At 45.8% G+C, this 25,210-nt stretch overlaps 1 protein-coding gene across 31 annotated transcripts in view; it reads right to left on the bottom strand.

The window, feature by feature from the left end:
- The window catches only part of SORBS1 (sorbin and SH3 domain containing 1), a 184,868-nt gene that overhangs the window by 89,456 nt on the left and 70,202 nt on the right, over positions 1-25,210 (bottom strand). For 11 of the 31 annotated variants that reach the window (XM_081911653.1, XM_081911658.1, XM_081911679.1 and 8 more), the window contains exons 1-5: positions 23,143-23,536; positions 18,833-18,888; positions 13,284-13,355; positions 9,057-9,152; positions 3,505-3,627 (exon numbers count right to left, since the gene is read on the bottom strand). In XM_081911653.1, coding sequence (XP_081767779.1) covers positions 3,505-3,627; positions 9,057-9,152; positions 13,284-13,355; positions 18,833-18,888; positions 23,143-23,177 — 382 coding nt within the window. In that variant the 5' untranslated portion in view covers positions 23,178-23,536. Of the gene's footprint in view, positions 1-3,504; positions 3,628-9,056; positions 9,153-13,283; positions 13,356-18,832; positions 18,889-23,142; positions 23,542-25,210 lie in introns of those variants that run through there. The other 20 variants (XM_081911662.1, XM_081911661.1, XM_081911680.1 and 17 more) reach the window with 12 other exon arrangements.

The following is a 25,210-nucleotide window of genomic DNA, read 5'->3' as shown; positions in this document are numbered from 1 at the left end:
GTGGTTGGGCAGTAAATACATACGGCTATTAAAAACCTGAAGATGTAAGACTGAGGATGAAGCGTGTTTGAAGCTCAGGGGTAGAACATAATAACTGTATCAGGATGTTTAATTCATAATGTGAGCATTTGAGTTGCACCAGACTCTTTCCTCAACCTGGATGTAATTAAAAAGGGGAAATAGATGTTCCAAAGAGAGAGCATAGTGTTTTGTGCTGTCTGCAGTTTCTTCCAAGCTTTAAGGGACAGTACAGATATTTCTTGCTGACTAAACTGTGCCTCCTTAAACATTCAAGACATTTCTGTACAGCCTTTGTGTCTGAACAGCTCTTCAATGCTGTTTTCATGTTGTTGTTTAGTCGTTTAGTCGTGTCCGACTCTTCATGACTCCATGGACCAGAGAATGCCAGGCACTTCTGTCTTCCACTGCCTCCCGCAGTTTGGTCAAACTCATGCTGGTAGCTTCGAGAACAGTCCTCTGTCATCCCCTTCTCCTTGTGCCCTCCATCTTTCCCAACATCAGGGTCTTTTCCAGGGAGTCTTCTCTTCTCATGAGGTGGCCAAAGTACTGGAGTCTCAGCTTCACAATCTGTCCTTCCAGTGAGCACTCAGGGCTGATTTCCTTAAGAATGGATAGGTTTGATCTTCTTGCAGTCCATGGGACTCTCAAGAGTCTCCTCCAGCACCATAATTCAAAAGCATCAGTTCATAAATATCAATAAATAGCAATAGTGCAATATTCACTTGCACTAAAGTAATATTACACGGTGGCATGCTAGACCAGAGAACCAATTTCTGAGCATGATCCTATGTAAGTCTACTCAGAAGTAAGTCCCAGAAGGCTTACTCCATGCTCCGAGAACCTCACTTTGGAAATATCAAAACTAGTAGTTATCTGATTCTGTCAATGCCATCGGTGGTTTTAGATAATCCAGGAACAGGTCTTAATAATTTCACAGAATTGTAGAGTTGTAAGGGACCATGAGGATCATCTTGTCCAACTCCCTGCAGGAATCTTTTGCCCAGCGTGGGGCTCAAACACCCAAGCCTGAAATCTCAGGGCATGGAGACTGATCTCTCTCTCAAGCCCAGTATACCTGAAGGAGCGTCTCCACCCCCATCGTTCTGCCCGGACACTGAGGTCCAGCGCCAAGGGTGTTCTGGCGGTTCCCTCACTGCAAGAAGCAAAGCTACAGGGAACCAGGCAGAGGGCCTTCTCGGTAGTGGCGCCCGCCCTGTGGAATGCCCTCCCATCAGATGTCAAAGAGATAAACAACTACCAGACATTTAGAAGACATCTGAAGGCAGCCTGCTCAGGGAAGTTTTTAATGTGTGACATTTTAATGTATTTTTAATCTTTGTTGGAAGCCACCCAGAGTGGCTGGGGAAACCCAACCAGATGGGTGGGGAACAAATAATAAATTACTATTACTTCTCTTCCCCCCCTCTCTCTCTCTATATATATATTGAGAGAAAGCTCACTAAGGCTTAGCACCAGAACCTCTTTGAGCACAGAAACCTCAGAGCATGAACAGAGCGCCTTTCTCACAACAAAGAAACCATAAGAAGTGTCCCCATTTGGGGGAAGGGGAATCAGGGAAGTGAGAAGTAAGACCCATAAGCAATAAAAACAACCTCCTTCCCACCTGCAGAAAACAAAACAAGACTGTCTTCTCTTGTTTCCTTTGACCTTCCAGAAACAACTTCATACAACTGCAGTTAAAAATAAGGACTGATGAAAAAAGCCAGCAAATGATGTCCAGGCTTTGTCAAATGCCTCTGGCATAACTGAATGTGCTCATCTTCTTCTTTACTGCCTGGGGCTGATAGGCATTATGGTCCAACGATACCTGAAGGGCCAATGATAGATGGGATACAGTTTCTAGGGCCTTCAAATGGCAGAAGGGGTTGTGACTTCCTGAAAGGATCTCAGCCAGCGGGTTGAAGAGACCAGGGGATGTGAGACGTTTGAAACTAGTAAGACCCAAGCAGCCTTGCGGTGTGATTTTCTTCAGAAACCGCTTCATCCCATACCTTCTGAGAGGAGGACAGCAGGTTGAGAAGAACAAAGCGGCTGGTTAATGACTTTCATTCCACCATCTTGCTGGGGGACAACGTGATAAAGCATTGCTCAGCACTGTGATGTAAGAATCTTTCTGCTGCATTTTTATTTGTCGTTGGAGTGGGTCTTAGCACAGTCCATAATGGTGACCATGCACCTGTCCTGACTTATAGCCACCAATAGATCTTGTTGTTGTTGTTTCGTCATTTAGTCGTGTCCGACTCTTTGTGGCCCCCTGGACCAGAGCACGCCAGGCACTCCTGTCTTCTACTGCCTCCCGCAGTTTGGTCAAACTCATGCTGGTAGCTTTGAGAACACTGTCCAACCATATCGTCCTCTGTCGTCCCCTTCTCCTTGTGCCCTCCATCTTTCCCAACGTCAGGGTCTTTTTCAGGGAGTCTTATTTGAGCATTGTTTATTGCCTTTGCTTGTTTACTACGATTACAGATCTGCTATTTAAAGGGAGGCAGAGCCTTAATGACAACAGAGTCAACTTGGGAATACTGCCTACGACAAAATGCCACTGCGGTGAGAGAGCACAGTCATCTGGGGGCACAAGATGCTTTGCCCACCGTAAAGGAGCATCACAACAAAAACACATCCATTTCAAGCTTAGAGCCAAACAAAAAATTAACTTCATTCCGAAACACTGTTTTGAAAATACAAAACTACTGAATTCAAAAATTCACGTAGCTGAGATCTGAAACAGCACATTCTGAATTTCTGAAATGGGGATTTTGTGCTACTGCTTAAGTTCTAATGCAGACATGTGCATGTTGTCACTGAACTATGTGACGTGTCACTGACATTTTTGCTCTTTTTCAGTCACATTCCACAACTAGGATTCGGTTTTCAGCAGGATAAAAAGTTGCTCGTTGCAATTTGTATTTTAAAAAACCTGAATTTCAAAAGCCAAACACAGCCAACATTTCAAGCATGTAAATAATTTTTTTTTGTTTAAAAATGGAGTTAGTTTTGAAATACTTTTTTTTAAAGGCTAGAGGTCTTTAAACTCAAGGTAAAGGTAAAGGGACCCCTGACCATTAGGTCCAGTCGTGACCGACTCTGGGGTTGTGGCTCTCATCTCGCTTTACTGGCCGAGGGAGCCGGCGTACAGGTCATGTGGCCAGCATGATTAAGCCGCTTCTGGCGAACCAGAGCAGTGCACGGAAACGCTGTTTACCTTCCCACCAGAGCGGTACCTATTTATCTACTTGCACTTTGACGTGCTTTCGAACTGCTAGGTTGGCAGGAGCAGGGACCGAGCAACGGAAGCTCACGCCGTTGTGGGGATTCAAACCACCAACCTTCTGATCGGCAAGTCCTAGGCTCTGTGGTTTAACCCACAGTGCCACCTGCGTCCCTCAAGTGGCAGCAGCTTAAACAACAAGCACTTTGACTTTCTATCTGGTCTATGGCTCTTATCTCACACTTTGGACTTACTTTCAGATTGGTGGACGTCTTGTGAATGACTTGTAGGACTGACGCTCCGATTCTCCTCATAGGTTGGAGACGCCCAGAGGGTCACAGCCCCCTTTCCAGTACAGACTTTGGCAGGATCCAGCTCTAAAGGGGCAAAAAACAAAACAAAACAAAACATTAAGAAGATGAGTTGGAACATAAAAGAATCTTAAATCATGCTTTCTGCACAGAAAGCTTCCTGCTTGCTTCACTTTAGCATCTGAGCAAATTGATCTAGTCATAATTGTTATGTACTGAAGTTCTCACCCTGGGCCAGCAGGGGGATACTGTAGATAGTTATGCAAATAAGGGATCGAAAGTGACGTTCAGTGATTGGATAGTTTTAGAAAATTGTTACAGTTACATTGTACTGGAGCTCTATATAAGCAGGCTGACTGAACCCTTCAGTTCAGTTCTGTTCTGGCCTGTGAATAAACAAGAGCTGTTTGAAGAATTGCTGTGTCGTCTGATATGTTCACCCATAACTTAACAATAATAGTGTGGATGGAAATTAGCTTTCGATTCCAGCTTTAAAAATATATACGCTAAAGTAAGTTTATCTGCAGAGAGATGAGTCAAATTTCCAAATCAAGAGCATGATCTAAAAAAGGAAGAAAATACATAATGTATAGAAATTAGATACCACGGCTGCATTTTCAGATATATCACTAGTATCAGCCAGCCAGGATTATATTTCTCTCCCATCCTCTGTTGGCTATAGTTGTACTTCACCTAAGAAGCCTATTGCAGCAGCCAGAACAACTTCTTCACTATAATAATCTTAAGGCACACAAACTGATTCGTATAAGACTGTCTGGCTTTTGGATATGTGAGATTTCACACTAAGCAACTAAATGGGATTCCAGAGAATCTCTCACTTCTAAAGCTACTTTCTGGGTTGGAAGAGGCACTAACTGCAGAAGTTTCAGTGCCCCTCAGGCTGCCAGTCTTTCTTTCACAGCTTGCTTCTGCTCCCCTGACCAAATATCCTCAACTGCTTCCCATTTAGGGATGTGAGAAGGCAGAAATTTCCATTCCAACCGGTATTTGCCACAACCAGCACTGTTTCCATTCTACTGCAGTTCGGTTTCTGCCAAACACTGTACAGTGGTACCTCGGGTTACATACACTTCAGGTTACATTCGCTTCAGGTTACACACTCCACTAACCCAGAAATAGTACTCAAATTGGAAGTTTAACACTCAAAACGGAGCCCCTTCGGCTTCTGAAAAAAGTTCGCAAACTGGAACACTTACAGTGTTTCGGTTCCAAGGCGTTTGAGAACCAAGGTACCAATGTAAGCATAACTAGCATCAGGGAACAGGCATTTCTGGTGACTGAGGAGTGGCAAGGCCTGGGGAGACACCTGCCCTCTGAGAAGCTTGTGTTCCCGGTCTTACTCCTCCATTGTTTCTCAGTGGGTATGTCTGCTGTTCATTGTGGCATATGATCCAGCCAGACCTTATTTCAGAGTGAAAAAGCCAACCCTATACAGTGGTACCTCAGGTTATATACGCTTCAGGTTACACTTGCTTCAGGTTACAGATTCCGCTAACCCAGAAGCAGTGCTTCAGGTTAAGAACTTTGCTTCAGGATGAGAACAGAAATTGTGCTCCGATGGCACAGCACGGCACGGCAGCAGCAGGAGGCCCCATTAGCTAAAGTGGTGCTTCAGGTTAAGAACAGTTTCAGGTTAAGTACAGAACTAAGTACTTAACCCAAGGTACCACTGTAATATCCGTTACGCTGTCCATTCTTTAACATAAGTCACATGACTTACTTAAGTTTCTGCGTAACTTTCAAAGCATTCATTCATTTCAATGTAAAGGAAATATCAAAACTATGTAAAAATAGTAATTAATTATGCATTGTTTGCATAATTAACAACTATGTATTCTTTTGGCTGATTTCCACAAACATGTGAACTGCAGCAATTTCTGCTTCCTTTTCCATTTTCGTCAGAATTCTCCAACATCCCGTTCTCTTCTTTCACCTTCCACCAGTAGCCCTGGCGTGATCTTACACTCCAAAGTAAACCTACACAGTCCAAACTCCTTCAGAATCTTAATTTGTTGGCAGGGTCTAATTATTATGGTCTGCCACCATCAGAACATCCTTCCAGGAGGTTTAACAAAATGTTGGTATGCAGAACAGACACTTTAACAGTATCTGGCTAATAATAATAATAATAATAATAATAATAATAATAATAATAATAATTTATTTATATCCTGCCCATCTGACTGGGTTTCCCCAGCCACTCTGGGCAGCTTCCAGAAGAATTATAATATTTGCAATGCAATCTTATGCATGTTTACTCAGAAGTAAGAATCATTGCAGGGACGCAGGTGGCGCTGTGGGTTAAAGCCTCAGTGCCTAGGACTTGCCGATCGAAAGGTCGGCGGTTCGAATCCCTGCGGTGGGGTGCGCTCCCGCTGCTCGGTCCCAGCGCCTGCCAACCTAGCAGTTCGAAAGCACCCCCGGGTGCAAGTAGATAAATAGGGACCGCTTACTAGCGGGAAGGTAAACGGCGTTTCTGTGTGCAGCTCTGGCTCGCCAGAGCAGCAATGTCACGCTGGCCACGTGACCCGGAAGTGTCTCCGGACAGCGCTGGCCCCTGGCCTCTTGAGTGAGATGGGCGCACAACCCCAGAGTCTGTCAAGACTGGCCCGTACGGGCAGGGGTACCTTTACCTTTACCTTTACCTTTAAGAATCACTGCATTTGGTGGCGCTTCCTCTCTTATGTATGTTCTGCAGGCTTAAAAATGGAACGTGATCCAGTTGGATGGTCGAAGTTCAAGCAGTCCAAATCCCACTTTATAACAAGGCAAAACAGCCCCCATGGACTCCATTATCCAAACACACAAAATAAGAATTTGCATATTGTTTTCCCACCACTGTGAGGCGGGCCAACGCACCTCCCATTACACAAGAGAAATGAGCCCACTGTTCCCACTGCCTTCCTGTACATTCCTGCAGCTCTCCCATGGCACAAGTGCTAAACTTCTGTGGCAGGGAGACTGCTGTGCTTAAACAGAACCCTGATCTTTCAAGTTCAGGTCCCAACAGGTTGGAGGCAACAGGATTTACAGTGGTACCTTGGTTTACAAACTTAATCCGTTACAGAAGTCTGTTCTTAAACCAAAGGGTTCTTAAACCAAGGTGTGCTTTCCTATAGCAGCGGGGGACTCAATTTACAAATGAAACACACTTGACAAGAAGTGGAACATGTTCTTATTCCAAGGCAAAGTTCACAAACCAAAACACCTACTTCCGGGTCTGCAGCGTTCTTAATCCAAGTTGTTCATAAACTAAGCTGTTCTTAAACCAAGGTACCACTGTAATTATTTATGATTTTGCACCTATACCCATAAATCAACGCATACAATTTAGAGGCAATTTTGTGCTCATGGGCCCATGCGCAAAGCTTTTTAGCTTTGTCTGACACCTTCAGTGTAAGCAAATATACTATTTTATCAAATGATTGTTGTCATTATTCATATTGTACGTAAACGGTTTTTTGAAGAGCTTCTCCAAGTCATCTCTCCCAGCCAGCCTGCAGCCAGCCTGCCCAATACGGATGCCAGTCTTCCTTCTCCCTTCTTCTTCCCAGAACACCTTGCTCAAAATCTCTCCTTCCTTGTCACCTCACACCCAGTTACCTTGGCAAGCTTCCCAACCCCCAGTCTCTGTTCACGCCTCAGGGAAAGGAGAGAGGACAGTTCTCTTGCATTGCCAATGACTCTCAATGGCCCTGTATTGATTCTTAATGGGCAAGTCGTTTTGCACAGGCTAGCCCAGGAATTCCACTACAGCTCCTATTCTCCCTTCATATGCCAAATAATCAAAATCCTACCCTTTATTTAGAGTTGCCATATGTCCTCTTTTTTCCAGGACATGCCCACTTTTTCATGGATATGTGAAATAAGAGTCGTCATAGTGATCCATCGTTAAAAGTAAGCTAAAGGTAAAGGAATCCCTGATGGTTAAATCCAGCTACGGACAACTCTGGGGTTGCAGCACTCATCTCACTTTACTGGCCGAGGGAGCCGGCGTACAGCTTCCGGGTCATGTGGCCAGCATGACTAAGCTGCTTCTGGTGAACCAGAGCAGCGCACGGAAACACCGTTTACCTTCCTGCCGGAGTGGTACCTATTTATCTACTTGCATTTTGATGTGCTTTTGAACTGCTAGGTTGGCAGGAGCAGGGACTGAGCAACGGAAGCTCATCCCATTGCGGGGTTTCGAACCGCCAACCTTCTGATAGGCAAGCCCTAGGCTCTGTGGTTTAGACCACAGCGCCACCCGCATCCCTTTATAGTTAAAACTAGAAGTCGGCAAATATGTCCCTCTCTTTTTTTGCTCTCCAAACATGGCAAACCTAATTTCTTAATTTCTAGGGTTTAGGAGGGTCCCCCTCCTAAATGTTTAACAATATACAGTGGAACCTCGGTTTTTTAACGTAATCTGTTACAGATGTCCGTTCGACTTACAAAACATTCAAAAACTAAGGATCAAAGGGCTGCCAGCAAGTTCAGTGGGGGGGGGGGAGAATGAAAAACATGCCTCGGAAGCCGTTTGACTTCTAAGGCGCATTCGAAAATGGAAGCATTCAATTCCGGGTTTTCGGCATTCGGCTTCCTAACGTTCGACAGCCGAGACGTTCGAAAACTGAGGTTTGACTGTATAAAGGTAAAGGCTAAATGGACCCCTGACCATTAGGTCCAGTCGTGACTGACTCTGGGGTTGCGGCGCTCATCTCGCTTTATTGGCCGAGGGAGCCGGTGTACAGCTTCTGGGTCATGTGGCCAGCATGACTAAGCCGCTTCTGGCGAACCAGAGCAGCGCACGGAAACACCGTTTATCTTCCTGCCTGAGTGGTACCTATTTATCTACTTGCACTTTGACGTGCTTTCAAACTGCTAGGTTGGCAGGAACTGGGACCGAGCAACGGACGCTCACCCCGTCACGGGGATTCGAACTGCTGACCTTTCGATCAGGAAGCCCTAGGCTTAGTGGTTTAGACCACAGTGCCACCCACGTCCCTGTATAAGCAAGCACAATTTTGAATTAATTGGTGAAAGAAAAGAGGAAGACGTTTAGATCCCAAAGCAAAATAAATAAATAAATACATGTGTGTGCTGAAGTGGGAATGAGCAAAAGGGGGTGACCTGGCCGTGGTCCCCTTGTGCCCTCACTAAAGTCCTACCCCTTTCAAAATTCACCAGACACTCACTACTGAAGCAAGTGGAGGCCTGCTCATAACTCCCTCCTCCCTCCTCCATGGTAAATTATCTTCAGAATGGCTCTCTGGTGAACTCTGCTGGAATATTTGTTGTTCTGGTCTAATTTTATAGAGCACGGATGAAATATGTGGGCCGGCAAAACAGTGGGTGAGGGGTGGGCGAGGATGGTGCAGAAAAACTATTCTAGCAACTAGGAGGCAAAGCAAAAGACCTAGGAAGAATATATGGAGAGAGGACCAAAAATAAAAAAATAAAAGAGAGAGAGAGAGGGAGAGAGAGAATTATACCTGTCGGCAACACTAGACCAGGAGAACTTTTCACTTTCTTCACGGGAATTATTTTAACAGCAGAAACAGAGCGTGAACATAAAGGGACATCATTCGCTGCAAACATAAAAGTACAGAAGACGGTGCGTCCAAGTCAGGGAAAAACAAAAGGGGGAGGGCATGTGGGGAAACATGACATAAAGTATTCAAACAATGTCAGAAAACTTGATAATTAAAACATTAGGCTGTCATACACATCTCTCTCCCCAACACAAGACCAAGAAGGCTTCGATTTCCAGGCAGTCTGGAACAGGCTTGTAGTGCTTCTCTGACCTCACCACGAAGGAGACTAGAGAAATGAGGGTAACTTTTCCCTCTTTCTTATCTCCCTGAGATATGCTCCTGCTGGTGCGAGAATGCCCAGGTTTAAGACTGGTTACCAGTCCCAATATGCAGGGCCAGATTTAGGTTTGATGAGGCCCTAAGCTACTGAAGGTAATGGGGCCCTTCATATGTCCAGCTGTCCTTTGTCAACAACCAATTGTTGCTGTTTTCTTGTGTTGAATATATGCTATATGGTAATTTATGGACCTAAAGGTAAAGGGACCCCTGACCATTAGGTCCAGTCATGACCGACTCTGGGGTTGTGGCGCTCATCTCACTTTATTGGCCAAGGGAGCCGGCGTACAGCTTCCGGGTCATGTGGCCAGCATGACTAAGCCGCTTCTGGCTAACCAGAGCAGCGCACGGAAACGCCGTTTACCTTCCTGCCGGAGCGGTACATATTTCTCTACTTGCACTTTGATGTGCTTTCAAACTGCTAGGTTGGCAGGAGCAGGGACTGAGCAACGGGCGCTCACCCCGTCGCGGGGATTCAAACCGGCGACCTTCTGATCAGCAAGTCCTAGGCTCTGTGGTTTAACCCACAGCGCCGCCCGCGTCCCTTACTGAAGGTAATGGGGCCCTTTATATGTCCAGCTGCCCTTTGTTCACAGCCAATTGCCGCTGTTTTTTGTGTTGAATATATGCCATATGGTAATTTATGGACCTAATAGGTATCTAAAGCCATTTGCACATAACAAATAGGAGCCTACACAACACAAAACACTGTTGCTTTATGTAGCTTTTATTTTATTTGTTTTTTATCTTATATTTGGGAAATGCACATCCAGTTTTTTTCCTTTAAATTTTCTTGGGGCCCTAAGCTATAGCTTGTTTAGCTTATACGTAAATTTGGCACTGCCAGTATGTTATTGTTACAGTGTGTGTATGTGCACCTGATTCTGGCGGATGTCCTTTTCTCTGAAATATGCCCACATCTTACAGAAAGGGGAAGGGATTTTTCTCCATTTTGTTTAACTGCTCCACATACATGCTCCACCACCAACCTTAAACCCTCCCTCCGCAATGTTCACTATAAACTATAAAGATGCAGACCAATCGCCTTTCTCCCCCTGCCTGCCTGCCTTCCTTTTCCAATCCTCTCTTCCTTAACTGACACCGTAACATTCCTCGCCTCTGATTCTCACAGTAGAAGACGACATTTATGAACTCGGAGTGTGCTGAATTTCTGTCTTCGACGCCTTTCCCCCCAACCCCCAGAGTGGAACTGGGGGCTGCCCAAATTAAACAACTGAGAAATCCAGGATCCCAGAAGAGCTGCAATTTGACAGCAGCGTGTCAACTGCCCCCCCCACCCTAAAATAAGATACAGCTGCAAAAGAGAGCAGCTATTGCCTTTGGCATTCAGTGTGAACCCAGAGGTTTGCTGTCTTGAGATGAGCTGCTATAGGGTCTTCCTATCTCAGTCCCCTCAACTTTCTGCAAGTCTGGAGTGAAACGTTCACTAGACAGCAGCAAGCTCTGCTCACCCTCAGCCATATTATTGACAATGCAGCATCACTGTCTGAAACAGTTACTGCTTGCTTGCCAACATGCATTGCACAGAAGAAAGCATCTTCAGTCTGGGTTATAAACTGCTTGAAAGGTTAAAGGTAAAGGTAAAGGGACCCCTGACCATTAGGTCCAGTCGTGGCCGACTCTGGGGTTGCGGCGCTCATCTCGCTTTATTGGCCGAGGGAGCCAGCGTACAGCTTCTGGGTCATGTGGCCAGCATGACTAAGCTGCTTCTGGCGAACCAGAGCAGCGCACGGAAACGCCGTTTACCTTCCCGCCAGAGTGGTACCTATTTATCTACTTGCATTTTGACGTGCTTTCGAACTGCTAGGTTGGCAGGAGCTGGGACCGAGCAACGGGAGCTCACCCCGTCGCGGGGATTCGAACCACCGACCTACTGATCAGCAAGTCCTAGGCTCTGTGGTTTAACCCACAGCGCCACCCGCGTCCCATGCTTGAAAGGTTACATCAAAGAAAACTTTAGTCTATACAGTGGTACCTCTGGTTGCGAACGGGATCTGTTCCAGAGGCCCGTTTGCAACATGGGCAGTATGCAACCTGTGTCTGTGCGTGCGCAGGTCGCGATTCGCCACTTCTGTACATACGTGTGACATCATTTTGTGCGTCTGCACATGCACAAGCGGCGAAACCCAGAAGTAACCCTTTTCGGTACTTCCAGGTTGCAACCTGAAAGCGCTCAACCTGAAGCAAACGTAACATGAGGTATGACTGTATGTGAAAAGCTCCAGCACTTATCATTTTGAAATACTGCTGACTTTGGCAATAAGCAGGATTGCATGGCGTCTAGTTTACAACTACAGGCATCTCTGAATTTATATGTGTCCAATTGACATGTGAGCATGCGCTTACTCATCAGACCCAACCTGGAAGTGACTTTAAAAATGGCAAGAACGGCCCCCAATGGATTTTTTGTTGTTCAACCATGGCATAGAAAGATTCATGCAGCGTATACAACTAATGAATCGTTGTATATGTAGCATCTGAACATGGGTATAGAAAGAAACCCTTTGTTACCATACATAGCACAGATCTCACCTCTATAGGAAACAAGGGAAACCGTGTGGAAAGAATGCAGAATAAAATGGAAACGCCACTCATGTCCTTATTTTTAACCCATTAACCTATGTGTTCTGGAACTCTGAGAAAAGCTACCAAGGGAAAACGGATGAAATAAACCAGGCATCACAATACCATCTGGTACGCAGGCTGAGACCCTACTTGCTGGCGGACTGTCTTGCCAGAGTGGTGCATGCTCTGGTTATCTCCTGCTTAGACTACTGCAATGCACTCTATGTGGGGCTACCTTTGAAGGTGACCCGGAAACTACAACTAATCCAGAATGCGGCAGCTAGACTTGTGACTGGGAGTGGCCGCCGGGACCACATAACACCGGTCCTGAGAGATCTGCATTGGCTCCCAGTATGTTTCCAAGCACAATTCAAAGTGTTGGTGCTGACCTTTAAAGCCCTAAATGGCCTCGGTCCTGTATACCTGAAGGAGCATTTCTACCCCCATCATTCAGCCCGGACACTGAGATCCAGCGCCGAGGGCCTTCTGGTGGTTCCCTCATTGTGAGAAGTGAGGTTGCAGGGAACCAGACAGCCTTCTCGGTAGTGGCACCCACCCTGTGGAACACCCACCCATCAGATGTCAAGGAAATAAGCAGCTATCCTATCTTTAAAAGACATCTGAAGGTGGCCCTGTTTAAGGAAGTTTTTAATATTTAATGCTGTATTGTTTTAACACTCTATTGGGAGCCGCTCAGAGAAGCTGGATCTCAGTGTCTGGGCTGAACGATGGGGGTGGAGACGCTCCTTCAGGTATACAGGGCCGAGGCCTGTATACCTGAACGAGACCGAGGTAAAGGACCCCTGGACAGTTAAGTCCAGTCAAAGACGACTACGGGGTTGCGGCGCTCATCTCGCTTTCAGGCCAAGGGAGCCGGTGTTTGTCCACAGAAAGCTTTCCGGGTCATGTGGCCAGCATGACTAAGCCGCTTCTGGCATAACGGAATACCATGACGAATGCCAGGGCGCATGGAAACGCCGTTTACCTTCCCCACGCAGCAGTGCCTATTGATCTCCTAGAACTGATGTGCTTTGAACTGCTAGGTTGGCAGGAGCTGGGACAGAGCAACGGGAGCTCACCCTGTCGCGGGGATTCGAACTGCTGACCTTCTGATCAGCAAGCCCAAGGGGCTCAGTGGTTTATATCACAGCGCCACCTGTGTCCCCTCGATTTTTATTGCCGTTGCCTTGAGATGCTTGTGTAGAAGGTGGTTCATATACTAATGCTACTACAACTAATATTTTGTATTGTTATTCAACATACCTCTGTCTTGTCCATTACTGCCCAGTACCAGGCCATTCACAACAGTGCTTCCAACTTCAACTTCTTTGCATTCTGAAAGAAGAGCAGAAAAGATCAGTACAACCTTCTCATGCTGAATCCACAAGGACAGGAAAATTTCCAAGGTGCCCACTGTATACGGAAGATTGTTATAATTGTGATGATCATGGCGTACAGCTGATGAAAACCTCAAATTAACAATCTCAGAAAATTAGAATATTAAATGAAATCAGCAAAACAAGGACTGCAAATAGAGCAATATTGGATCTCTGAGAAGTAGAAGCATGCATATGTACTCAGTACTTGGTTTGGGCCCCTTTTGCATCAATTACTGCCTCAGTGTGGTGTGGCATGGATACTACCAGCCTGAGATTGTTAATTTGGGGTTTTCATCAGCTGTACACCATGATCATCACAATTATAACAAATAAAGGCTTGACATACCTCACTTTGCATGTCATGAGTCTATCTCATATATTAGTTTCACCTTTTAAGTTGAATTACTGAAATAAATGAACTTTTCCATGATATTCTAATTTCACCTGTAAGTGTGTGTGTGTGTGTGTGTGTGTGTGTGTGTGAGAGAGAGAGAGAGAGAGAGAGAGAGAGAGAGAGAGAGAGCGAGCGCGCGCGCGCGCGCTTGGGCAGAAAAGTACTATCCTTACTGGTGAGCTGGAACAAACAAAAGAAGGAAGAAGAGAAGAATAATTTTCTTGCATTCTCCAATGACTCTTGCAATAGTCCTTGCCTTCTCTGAGGGCTGCCTTGTTCTCCCTTCCACACACAGTCTTCTAGAGCCGGTCTAAACAGCCCCTTAACTTTTCCCCAAAGCCGAATTCTCATGAAACAAATGCTCAGATGAGGTTTCTTTTTCTTCCTTCTTACTGTCTAGGTACCTCCACTCCAGCAGCTGTAAGGAGGAATGGGATATCTTTGTGGAGAAGCTGCTCATGATGCACAAATCATGATATACTCCCAAACATCAGCAGAATGTCTTGACACCTTTACAAGTTCACCACAATTGTATGGGGAGGTTTTCCTTTTGCACCCTCCTCCAGCAAAAGGGAGGATCTCGTTTTGATTTAGCCAAGATTAATCAAGATTCAGGCAGGCTTTATCAGGACCATGGAGAGCATTCAGAGCTACAGTAGTTCTTCACACACCGAAGTGTTGGTAACGGAGGAATGTTGTCTCAGCAAAGAGCCGCAGTTATCTGAAACTTTATTAAAGTCCAGCTAGCCTGTTCTTTAGTTGGCCCCATCTCCAAAGAGAAGTCGTCTGCCCTCTTTTAATTCTTCCCTCCTAATGAAAATGAATTTCAATAGGGACAAATGTAAGGTTATGCAGTTAGGCAGGAAGAACCAGATGCACAAATATTAGATGGGCTTACTAGCAGCACATGTTGTTAATGGAAAAATCTGAGGGCTCCCTTGGACAAAAAACAAAGACACCAACCAGGATAACTTGGAGCAAAACAGCAGCCTGTAGGCTTGGCCTTTATTGATCTATTGTAACAGGTGCTCAACTCACCCGCAGGAGAGAGGAGGGACCCAGAAAAATGGTGTGCAAGGCCTTATAAAGACTTTTGAAATTGCCACCCTGTAGATCAAGACCACCCCCAGAAACATCATACATACATCACAGAAGGGGTGTAACCTAAGACCACCCCTCAGATACATCAAACCTACATCACAGAAAAGGTGGTCTAAAACAGAAATTTTAATATTGGTTTTTCTCCTGTTGTTGTTTATCTCCTGTCTGGCAGGTTACTTGATTGGATTTCCTGGGTAGCCTGGTCAGTCTTTTGTAATGATAAATACTTAGTTCCTGGGCCAGGTCACAGGCTCACACCCTATTCAAACACAGACATACCCTTAAGACAGGATTTGTGAAGGAAAAGACAATGGGGAGGGTTTTCCAGTTTGACCTTGCAGAGAAAACATTTGCTCAGTTTAGGAATCAAAATGGTTCCAGGTTGGCCTTCCTGTGCTGATCTATGTATGTGCTTGGTTGGTACACTTATGAACATTACCATATATCTAAGACTATAAAATTCCTATCACAATGTGAACAGGATCTAGGGGTCTTGGTGAACCACAAGCTTAATATGAGTCAACAGTATGATGCAGCAACAAAAAAAGCTAATGCTATTCTAGGCTGAATCAACAGAAGTATGGTGTCCAGTTCAAGGGAAGTAATAGTCCCACTCTATTCTGCCTTGGTCAGACCACACCTGGAATGCTGTGTCCAGTTCTGGGCTCCACAATTTAAGAAGATGCTGACAAGCTGGAACATTTGCAGAGGAGGGGAACCAAGATGATCAAGGATCTGGAAACTAAGCCTTATGAGGAACGCTAGAAGGAGCTGGGTATGTTTAGCCTGGAAAAGAGGAGACTGAGAGGAGATATGATAGCCATCTTCAAATATCTCAAGGGAAGAGGGAACATGGTTGTTTTCTCCTGCTCTGGAAGATAGGACCTGAACCAACGGCTATAATTTACAAGAAAGGAGATTCCGATTAAACATTCGGGGAAAACTTTCCGACTGTAAGAGCTGTTCGGCAGTGGAACAGATTCCCACGAGAGGTGGTGGACTCTCCTTCCTTGGAGGTTTTTAAGCAGAGGTTGGATGGCCCTCTGTCAGGGATGCTTTAGCTGAGATTCCTGCATTGCTGGGGGTTGGACTAAATGACTGTGGGTCGCTTCCAACCCTACAGTTCTATGGTTCTGTAACTGCTGCTTCAAAAAGGCTGGGAAGGTGTAATCTCTTCTGAAGACTTATCCTCAGAGTCCAGGAGAGCATGGCTAGGAGAGCATGGGAGGTGGTAGTGAAACATTGCTAATAACAATCTGACTATTTTTTGAGACACATTCCTGAGAAGCTAATAGGTAGTGCATTTATGAATATTGTGTATGCCAAGAAGAAGAAGAAGAAGAGGAGGAGGAGGAGGAGGAGTTTGGATTTGATATCCCGCTTTATCACTACCCGAAGGAGTCTCAAAGCGGCTGACATTCTCCTTTCCCTTCCTCCCCCACAACAAACACTCTGTGAGGTGAGTGGGGCTGAGAGACTTCAGAGAAGTGTGACTGGCCCAAGGTCACCCAGCAGCTGCATGTGGAGGAGTGGAGACACGAACCCGGTTCCCCAGATAACGAGACTACCGCTCTTAACCACTACACCACACTATGGAGTCGCATGTCCTCCAGACATCAGGGAGGTTGTGAAAATTAATTACACTGGCACCAGGTGATGAGAGTACATGAATGGGAGGACATAAGAAGGGCTCAGCTGGTTCAAGCCCCAAACCTGGCACTCTGTTCTCAGGGTGGCCAGCTAAATTCCATAGAAAACCCACGAGCAGATTCCCACCAATTGGTTTTTTTCCTCCTCCTTTTTATTCAAAATTAAAACAAAACATATTATCCAGAAACATATCATCCTTATTTCCCCCATTTTTCCTCCCTCCCTCCACAGAACCCACCCCCCACCCCCAACTTCCCTCAGTTCCAGTCTTTGATTTCTCTAGAAATGATGTTTGCTGCATGTTACATAGTTGTATAGATCCTCAAACTATTTAGCTGATTATTATCAATAAATTTTTTGTGAATGTTTATTCAAAACCAGCCAAGGAGTCCAGTTCGCTTTGTTGTGTCTTCAAATACTTTGTAAAGGGTTCCCATTCATCTTCAAAGTCACAGTTATCCTTGTCCCGTAGCTTGTATGTCAGTTTTGCCAGTTCTACATAATCCATCAATTTTTCTTGCCATGATTCTTTAGTTGGGGTTTCTTCAGTCTTCCATCCTTGTGCTATTAAAACTCTTGCGGCCGTTGTCGCATACCGTACATGAAGATGTTTTCCAGCTTTTTGGGCAGATCTTTCCCTACAATCCCTAACCGGTTCCCACCAATTGTTAATCAGAGTTACAGTGCTTCTGACAGTGGGCAAATGAGAACACCGTTGAGTTGAAAAGATTACCAGGGAGCTTAAATCGCTGTGAGCTTACATCACAACAAACAGCTTAAGGCTTCCACCTTTAACACATTTCTGTTAGCGGCTGAAAAATCTGCACAAAGGTACACAAAGAGTTAACTCGGCAAAAAAACCCCCACCATAGTGTAATTTGAGCAGACTTGCTAATATTGCTCTTTCCACTTTTCTTCTCCCTGATCTGGTGAGTTCAATCATAGAGACTGCTACACTGTGCTGAGACTTCAGACTTGCAGCAGCAGCAGCCTCCAACCTCTAGCCGAGGACTGTTCTGGGACCTCAAAATCAAGCTTGGCTAATAAATTAGATGCTTTGGAGATCAAGGGCACAACCTGCATTTTGCCCGTGAGTATAAACAGCAGCTTAAAGGAGAACCCACACTCACAGTTTATGCCCACTTCTTGCAGAAGATAAGTATATGGCTTAAAATATTTGCATGCTTAGGGAAATGTCTTATTTGACATCTGAGGCAGCCTTGCCAGACTTGTTGTCGATCTTCTGGGCCTTTTTGGAATTCTAGGTCAGCTGCGTTCCAAGCAGAAAAATTGTCAACATCTAGTCAACATCAGGTTCCTCACCCTCAATCTAGCTACTCCGTAAGGATGCTGTTCCTGCAAGCTAGGGGTGCAGGTACCGGTCAAATGTGATACCTGAAGTTACTCCTACAATGCTGGGGTGGTTCTCTGCATTGCTTCCAGCAGAATACATTATGGTTACCAGACATCCCTGTTTCCCAGGGACAGTCCCCGGATTTACAAATCTGTCCCTGGACAAAATCTGTCCCCGGATTTCATTTAATGTCCCTAGATTTATATTTTAAGTGTTGTAGATTTATTAGTAGGGAATGAATGTTGCGTGATTGGTTCAACAGCACAAGACACATCATATGGGGACTTCTGGCGAGCCAAAATGGCGGGCACCACGGCAGCGAGCAGCTCCTGAAGCCAGCCAGATCCAACTGCGCTACCAGGCTGGCTCCAGGCTGCTGAGACTGCCGCTGGGGGAACCGGGGACGCCCGGTGCGTCAACTGGGGGAATGGCTGACACACACACGACCCAAATCAAGCTGGGAGCAAGAGCACCCAGCCGACTGCCCAGCAGCGCTCTGGGGCCAGTAAAAACCCTGGAGCTGACGCAGGGAGAAGGAGGAGAGGAGAAGGAGAAGGAAGAAAGAGAAAGAAGGAGAAAAAAAGAGGGAGCCCCGACCTTGCTGTGCCGCCGCTGCCGCTGAGGAGGAGAAATAGGAGAGCACCGGGAGGGCGAGGACACGTGGCTGAGGCCAGGCCCAACCCGAGTCTACCCCACGGCGGCTAGTGCTCCAAGAGAGCAGGCCGGGGCCCAGAGGAAGACCGTGTGACAGAGGAGACCACAGAAGATAAGATATTACTTCTTAATTTATTTATTTTTTTAAAAAAATCAGTAACTTTTCTCTCTTTTTAAAAAAAGTGTCCCCGGATTCTTTGAAAAAAATCTGGTAACCTTAGAATACACCATTCACAAGAGAGCAAGAGGCGGAAGAAAAAAACAGGGAGAGCCAACTTACCAGAAGTCATCGTGCCAGAGGATCTCGGCTTCTCCACATGCGAATTCGGATCCTCTCTGTGAAAGGAAAGACAGGAAAGGTCACAAGGGTATGTCAGTAGCCTGGATAGCTCAGTTGGTCAGAGCATGGTGCTGATCATGCCAAGGTTGCAGGTTTGATCCCTGCTTGGGACAGATGCATTTTCCTAAATTGCAGGGAGCTGGACCAGATGATCCACAGGGTCCCTTCCAATTCTACAGTTCCATGATTCTATGCCCACAACAACTAATATAACATTTTGCTTTTCTAAAGTAGGCTAGCTTCTATGAGCAAGAGACACAAAGTGAGGCTTGGAGGACCTTATTCAGCCCCAACTCCTGTTCTACAGTGCTAAAAACAGTTTCAATATAAAAAAGGTAAAAGTGAAGGACCCTTGGATGGTTAAGTCCAGTCAAAGGCAACCATGGGGTTGCGGTGCTCATCTCGCTTTCAGGCTGAGGGAGCCGGCGTTTGTCCACAGACAGCTTTCCGGGTCATGTGGCCAACAGGACTAACCACTTCTGCTGCAACGGAACACCGTGACGGAAACCAGAGCGCATGGAAACGCCGTTTACCTTCCCGCCACAGCAGTACCTATTTATCTACTTGCACTGGTGTGCTTTCAAACTGCTAGGTTGGCAGGAGCTGGGACAGAGCAACGGGAGCTCACCCCATCATCGGGGATTCAAACCGCTGACCTTCCCATCAGCAAGCCCAAGAGGCTCAGTAGCTTAGACCACAGCGCCACCTGCATGTTTCCCACAGTAATGGTGTCATGTTACATGTGCAAGAGCTAAAAACGACGTTCCTACTGAAACTACCCTTCCCCCACTTTCTCCCACTCCATTTTCATAGACATGAGGGGAAGAGGGACCCATCAAACTCTGCAGCCAGAGACAACCACAGTTTTAAGGCTTAGCAAGAAAACACACATCCCAGGTGCATATCTGTCATGGGGCTGGCTGCCTTACTCTTTTCTCACAACCTAGCAGTTCGAAAGCACGTCAAAGTACAAGTAGATAAAAAGGTACCACTCCGGCGGGAAGGTAAACGGTGTTTTCATGCACTGCTCTGGTTCGCCAGAAGCGGCTTAGTCATGACCCATATGACCCGGAAGCTGTACGCCGGCACCCTCGGCCAATAATAAGAGATGAGCGCCACAACCCCAGAGTCGGTCATGACTGGACCTAACTGTCATGGCTCCTTTTACCTTTACCTAGTGTTTCTTGCAGATGCTCTAATGTCCTACAAATAATGCCCAGTTAAGAGTGAGGAACATGGCTGCTTCCACTGCAAACATTTTGCTCCGCTTTGCAGCTCTAGCCCCAAATCACTGAACAATCAAATCACATTCAACGAAGCCATAGCTTAAAGTGACATCGTTTTGCTGCCAGAGTTGCCCACAGCTGCGACTCCATTACATCAATACTGGGGCCTTTTGCCACAGGGGTCCCATGGGGGCAAGCTGCTAAGAAGCAAACTAATGGAATGTTCTGCTCTTTTTCTCCCTGGAAAACACCGAAGAATAAGAGAGGGAGATGTTGTTGGCGTCCCCATTTCTGCTGATAATAGAATGCATTCACTGGGTCATTTTGTCCCATTCATTCCTGGCCTTTCTACAGCGTTGCTGCATTTTGAGAATGCATCTCAGCATCCTGGTCCTGAACACAGAACGAAAGAGTTATAGACTTGTGATTAAAATGTGGCTTTGGTGGCAGATGGTCTTTCCTCCTTTCACTGGACCTTTGTTGCTAGTTAAATGAACAATGGGAATATATTCTTAAATTACTTTCAGCTCGCAGCCTATCTGCTGTTGGACGTCTTGTGAGTTAGCAAGTTTTTCGTCTTCTTCCCCAGTTCATATTCTTCAGCACTAAAACACAGTGCGAATTGTGTCGTTCTTTGTATTTATTATGTTTTCCTCTACCCTTCCCTTCAAGGATCTTTATACGGTTCTCCTGGTTTTGAAAGGTAGCTTAGGAGAAATGTGCTTTCCTTCTTGTCCTGTTGTGCTCCAGAGAGACAGAGAGTCTCCATGTGGGGTTTGTTTAGGAATCAGAAGTCATGCTGGCCTATTCTGGACAACTGAATCAACCTAGGCACTAGCTGCTTAAAAATGAAAGAAAGAAGTAAAAGAAGAATGGATTCTAAAGCGAATGGACTATGCAGAACTGGCAGAACTAATGGAAAAAGTAAGAAACCAGAATGGCAGACTATTCATAGAAGACCTTTTTGGAATATCTGGCAAAATATATACCATATTTTTCGCCCTATAGGACGCACCGTCCCATAAGGCGCACCTAGTTTTTTGGGGGGGAAATAAAGGGGAAAAAATTATTTCCCCCCCAGGCGCGGGGCTGGGGCGGGGGAAGCCCAAACTTCCCCCGACCCCAGCCCCCAGAAGAGGCAATTCTCCGCAAGCCGCGGGAGCCCTTTACCTTTACCTTCATTGTCATTAAAGGTAAAGGGACCCCTGACCATTAGGTCCAGTCGTGACCGACACTGGGGTTGCGGTGCTCATCTTGCTTTATTGGCTGAGGGAGCCGGTGTACAGCTTCCGGGTCATGTGGCCAGCATGACTAAGCCGCTTCTGGTGAACCAGAGCAGTGCACAGAATCGCCGTTTACCTTCCCGCCAGAGCGGTACCTATTTATCTACTTGCAGTTTGACATGCTTTCGATAGGTTGGCAGGAGCAGGGACAGAGCAACGGGAGCTCACCCCGTCGTGGGGATTCAAACTGCTGACCTTCTGATCGGCAAATCCTAGGCTCTGTGGTTTAACCCACAGCGCCACCTGCGTCCCTTCATTGTCATTACACATAGTAAATAACAACTTCCTATCATGGGGACTATTTCCTCTCTCCTGTAAACAAAAACCACCTGAGCATAAAAACACCAGACGTTTTTTTGGGGGGTTACATTATCTACCCCAACTAACATTTAAACAGAGGTTGAGTCTGGCAGACACTGGTCTGCTTCACACAGGCAAACAGCCAAGGAAAAAACTGTCCTAAACCATTTTTTTTTAAAATGCAGACCAGTCTGACCTCTAAAATCCAAAGCACAGGTAAATTATAGTGATCAGCAACTAGACTGGTAAGGAGAAAATGTATAAAGTTCGTTATATGTGATACTATCTAACTGTAACAATTAGTCTGCTATTCAATCTGTAATAGGACATTGCCACGTAAAAAAATATCAGCCACAATGTATTGCAAACTTCTACAACAGCCCTGTAAAGTAGGTCAGTAATTTGTTCTTGTGTTGCCGCTGGAGGACTGCCTAAGCCTGCCTAACAGGTTAATGACAGAGGCGAGGTCTGAATTTGGGAAGGCCCAGGCTGACGGATCACTGCGCTTGCCATTACGACAACAAAAACCCTGCAACAGGAATGGCACACCTCCAGGCATCTCACAAGTCTCCTCGCATAACCCTTGTCAATCCTTTGGATGTGTGATAGCTAAAGACCTTTGTAGCTCTGACCAGCTCCAAGCCTTCTAAAAAATATATCAGAAACTCTCTCAACAACAGCTGCAGTAGAGCAATGCCTCAAAAACCAGGACAGGACTAGAAATTAAACTATATGACACAGGCTGGTTGATGCGGCACCTGCATCAATGCAAGAGGCCAGAAATATTTACAGTGGTACCTTGGTTCTCAAACTTGATCCGTTCCGGAAGTCCGTTCCAAAACCAAGGCGTTCCAAAACCAAGGCGCGGTTTCCCATAGAAAGTAATGCAAAATGGATTAATCCGTTCCAGACTTTTAAAAACCACCCCTAAAACAGCAAGTTGACATGGATTTTACTATCTAACGAAACCACTGATCCATAAAATGAAAGTAATAAACAATGTACTGCAGTGTTCCACACAGTCACAAAAACACAAAGTAAATAGCAAAAACAGACAGACCTCAGCATTAACATTCAAAACGGAAGTGTGGCACTCAAATCTGAAGTGCAACAGTCAAAACAGAGCACGTTTGGCTTCCGAAAAAGGTTCGCAAACCGGAACACTTACTTTCGGGTTTGCAGTGTTTGGGTTCCAAGTTGTTTGAGTACCAAGGCGTTTGAGAACCAAAGTACAGTGGACCCTCCGGATATGAACTTAATTCGTCCCGGGAGCCCATACGAAAAGTCCGTATCCGCAGGCGTCGCTTCTGCACACACGCATGGCGCGATAAAACGCTTCTGGGTTTGCCACGTTCGTAACTCGAAATTACGTTACCCAAAGGTAACATAACCACTGTACCACTGTACTAGAGAGCTAAAATTGGACACACTGCCCCCTTACCTTTGGTCAGGTTTTTCTACCAGAGCAGGTGCCATATTCTGCACTCCTCATTTCAACTGGGGCATAGAGTTATCACCCCGAGTCCGAAGCATGCTGTGTGTGTGTCCTGCTTGGCTGAAGTGTAGGAAGAACTGGCATCAGGAAACTGTCTTCCTGTCCTTCCGACACCTTTAAATATTCCATCCCACCCCCGGCTGTGCTTTATAATTAGAAGAGCTCATCTGAGTCATGTCATTGGCCTCGTCCTCCTCCTCCTCCTCCTCCTCCTCCCAGCTTGCCTGGCACAGTCCCCCTCTCACTTGGACAGCAGCCAGAACCGCAATTCTTTTCGGCAGATCGGGGTGGAATCGGTGGAGAGGGACTCGCCGGCTCGAAGAGGAGGAAAAAGTCCTTTGCAGAAACAGTCGGCTGAAACCTGGATGTGTCGCATGAGGAAAGCAGGCAAGCTCAGCCTCGGTGTGATGGTGGCTGGAGGGTGACTGAATGTCGTCATTTTCAAATAGCCGGCATCTACTATGCATGCCACCCGTTCCAGCCCAATGGGGCAGGGATCACACCAGCTGTCAGGCAAATATTTCTACAGTCGTCAACAGTGGCTCAGTAGGAGGAGGGCTGTGGGTTTTGTTTTTTCCCCAGCAATGGAGAATTCACTGTTGTTTTTTCCCCTGGTCGAATTTTCTGCAGAAACTAGAGCTTGTGTGGTTCTAGCATCAGACCAGAGCCTGGGTGATCAGCTTTCAAATCTCCCCTCATCCCCCTGGGCGTACTTGGGCCAGTCACCATCTCCGGGCCTAACCTACCTCGCAGAATTGTGAGGATTCAATGGAGGTGGAGGGAGAGGGGGAAGCCTGTACACATCGAACTCCGTGGGGTAAAGTTGGGACATAAAAGTAAATAAATGAACAGGAAATGGAAACGGCTGGAGCCTTTAGCTCACAGTCTCTCTCTGCAGAATTGAAATTGCAAATATCTTTATAGGGGGCGAGGAGAGAATTGACAGCAACCACAGCAGGGCCACGGTAATCCAAGGAAGAATAAGGACCGCCCGGACCAGAAGAAAATTCCTTGCATGGGAATAACTCCCACATAGGAAACTTATGCTCCTGTGCTCAAAATATTCAGTGGGGTTTGACACATGGCAAAATATTTCTGCTTCACCGCATACTCACAGGGAAGAATCAGCTACTAGTCATAGCTTGCCTCTGTGTACATTGGGAGTCACATATGCATTCACCAAACATGACAAAAATGCAGGCCGGATTCTCATGCTGCCTTATGCAGAACTGACTTGGTTCTCATGTAATGTGACTCTCGGCATAAGCCTCAACAAGCTTTGACCACGCTAAGCCTCTGCTATCTTAACCCACTGTAATCTAAGCCACTTATTAAGGCCTACAACACAATCCTCTTAGACGCCGGGGGGAGTTGCAGTACTAGCCTAAGCTGCCCACCACCCACAAGGGCCAGCCTTGACATACCTGACTGGTGTTTCTCAAACTTAGGTCCCTAGCTGTTGTTGGACTACAACTCCCATCATCCCTAGCTAGCAGGGCCGGTGGTCAGGGAGGATGGGAGTTGTAGTCCAACAACAGCTGGGGACCCAAGTTTGAGAAACACTGTTAGACCTAATGATGTCTTGACCTTAGAACTTGCTCCTGACTCGTTGACTGATTTGATAAGACAAAAACCAAAAAATATAATCCAGAAACAATGGAAATGTCTAAATGATTATTTATGTAGACAAGGATTAAATGTAAGGGATTGGTTGTGTTTGGAATAGATTTATGAAAGATTTAGAAAACTTATTGATTAGAATATTGGTGTGAGATTGTATGGGGAAAATACGGAATAACAGATACAATCTTGCTTAAAATGTATATAGGAAGTGCAGTGTAAGCGATGGAAGTGGACGAAATTTTATTATTATTTTCATATTGAGATATTTGTAGGAATTTGTAGATATTTGTTTAAATTCTTCCAACTTTTTTTCTTCTTTTTTCTTTTCTTCTCTTTTGTTCCTTTTTCATATAAATGATTATGATTATCTGAAATATTATGTATCTGAATA

The sequence above is a fragment of the Podarcis melisellensis genome (assembly GCF_964234715.1).
Source record: "Podarcis melisellensis genome assembly, chromosome: 5".
NCBI classification, from domain to species: domain Eukaryota; kingdom Metazoa; phylum Chordata; class Lepidosauria; order Squamata; family Lacertidae; genus Podarcis; species Podarcis melisellensis.
The sequence above is the reverse complement of the archived record's forward strand: the minus strand, read 5'-3'. Positions and strand labels throughout refer to the sequence as shown.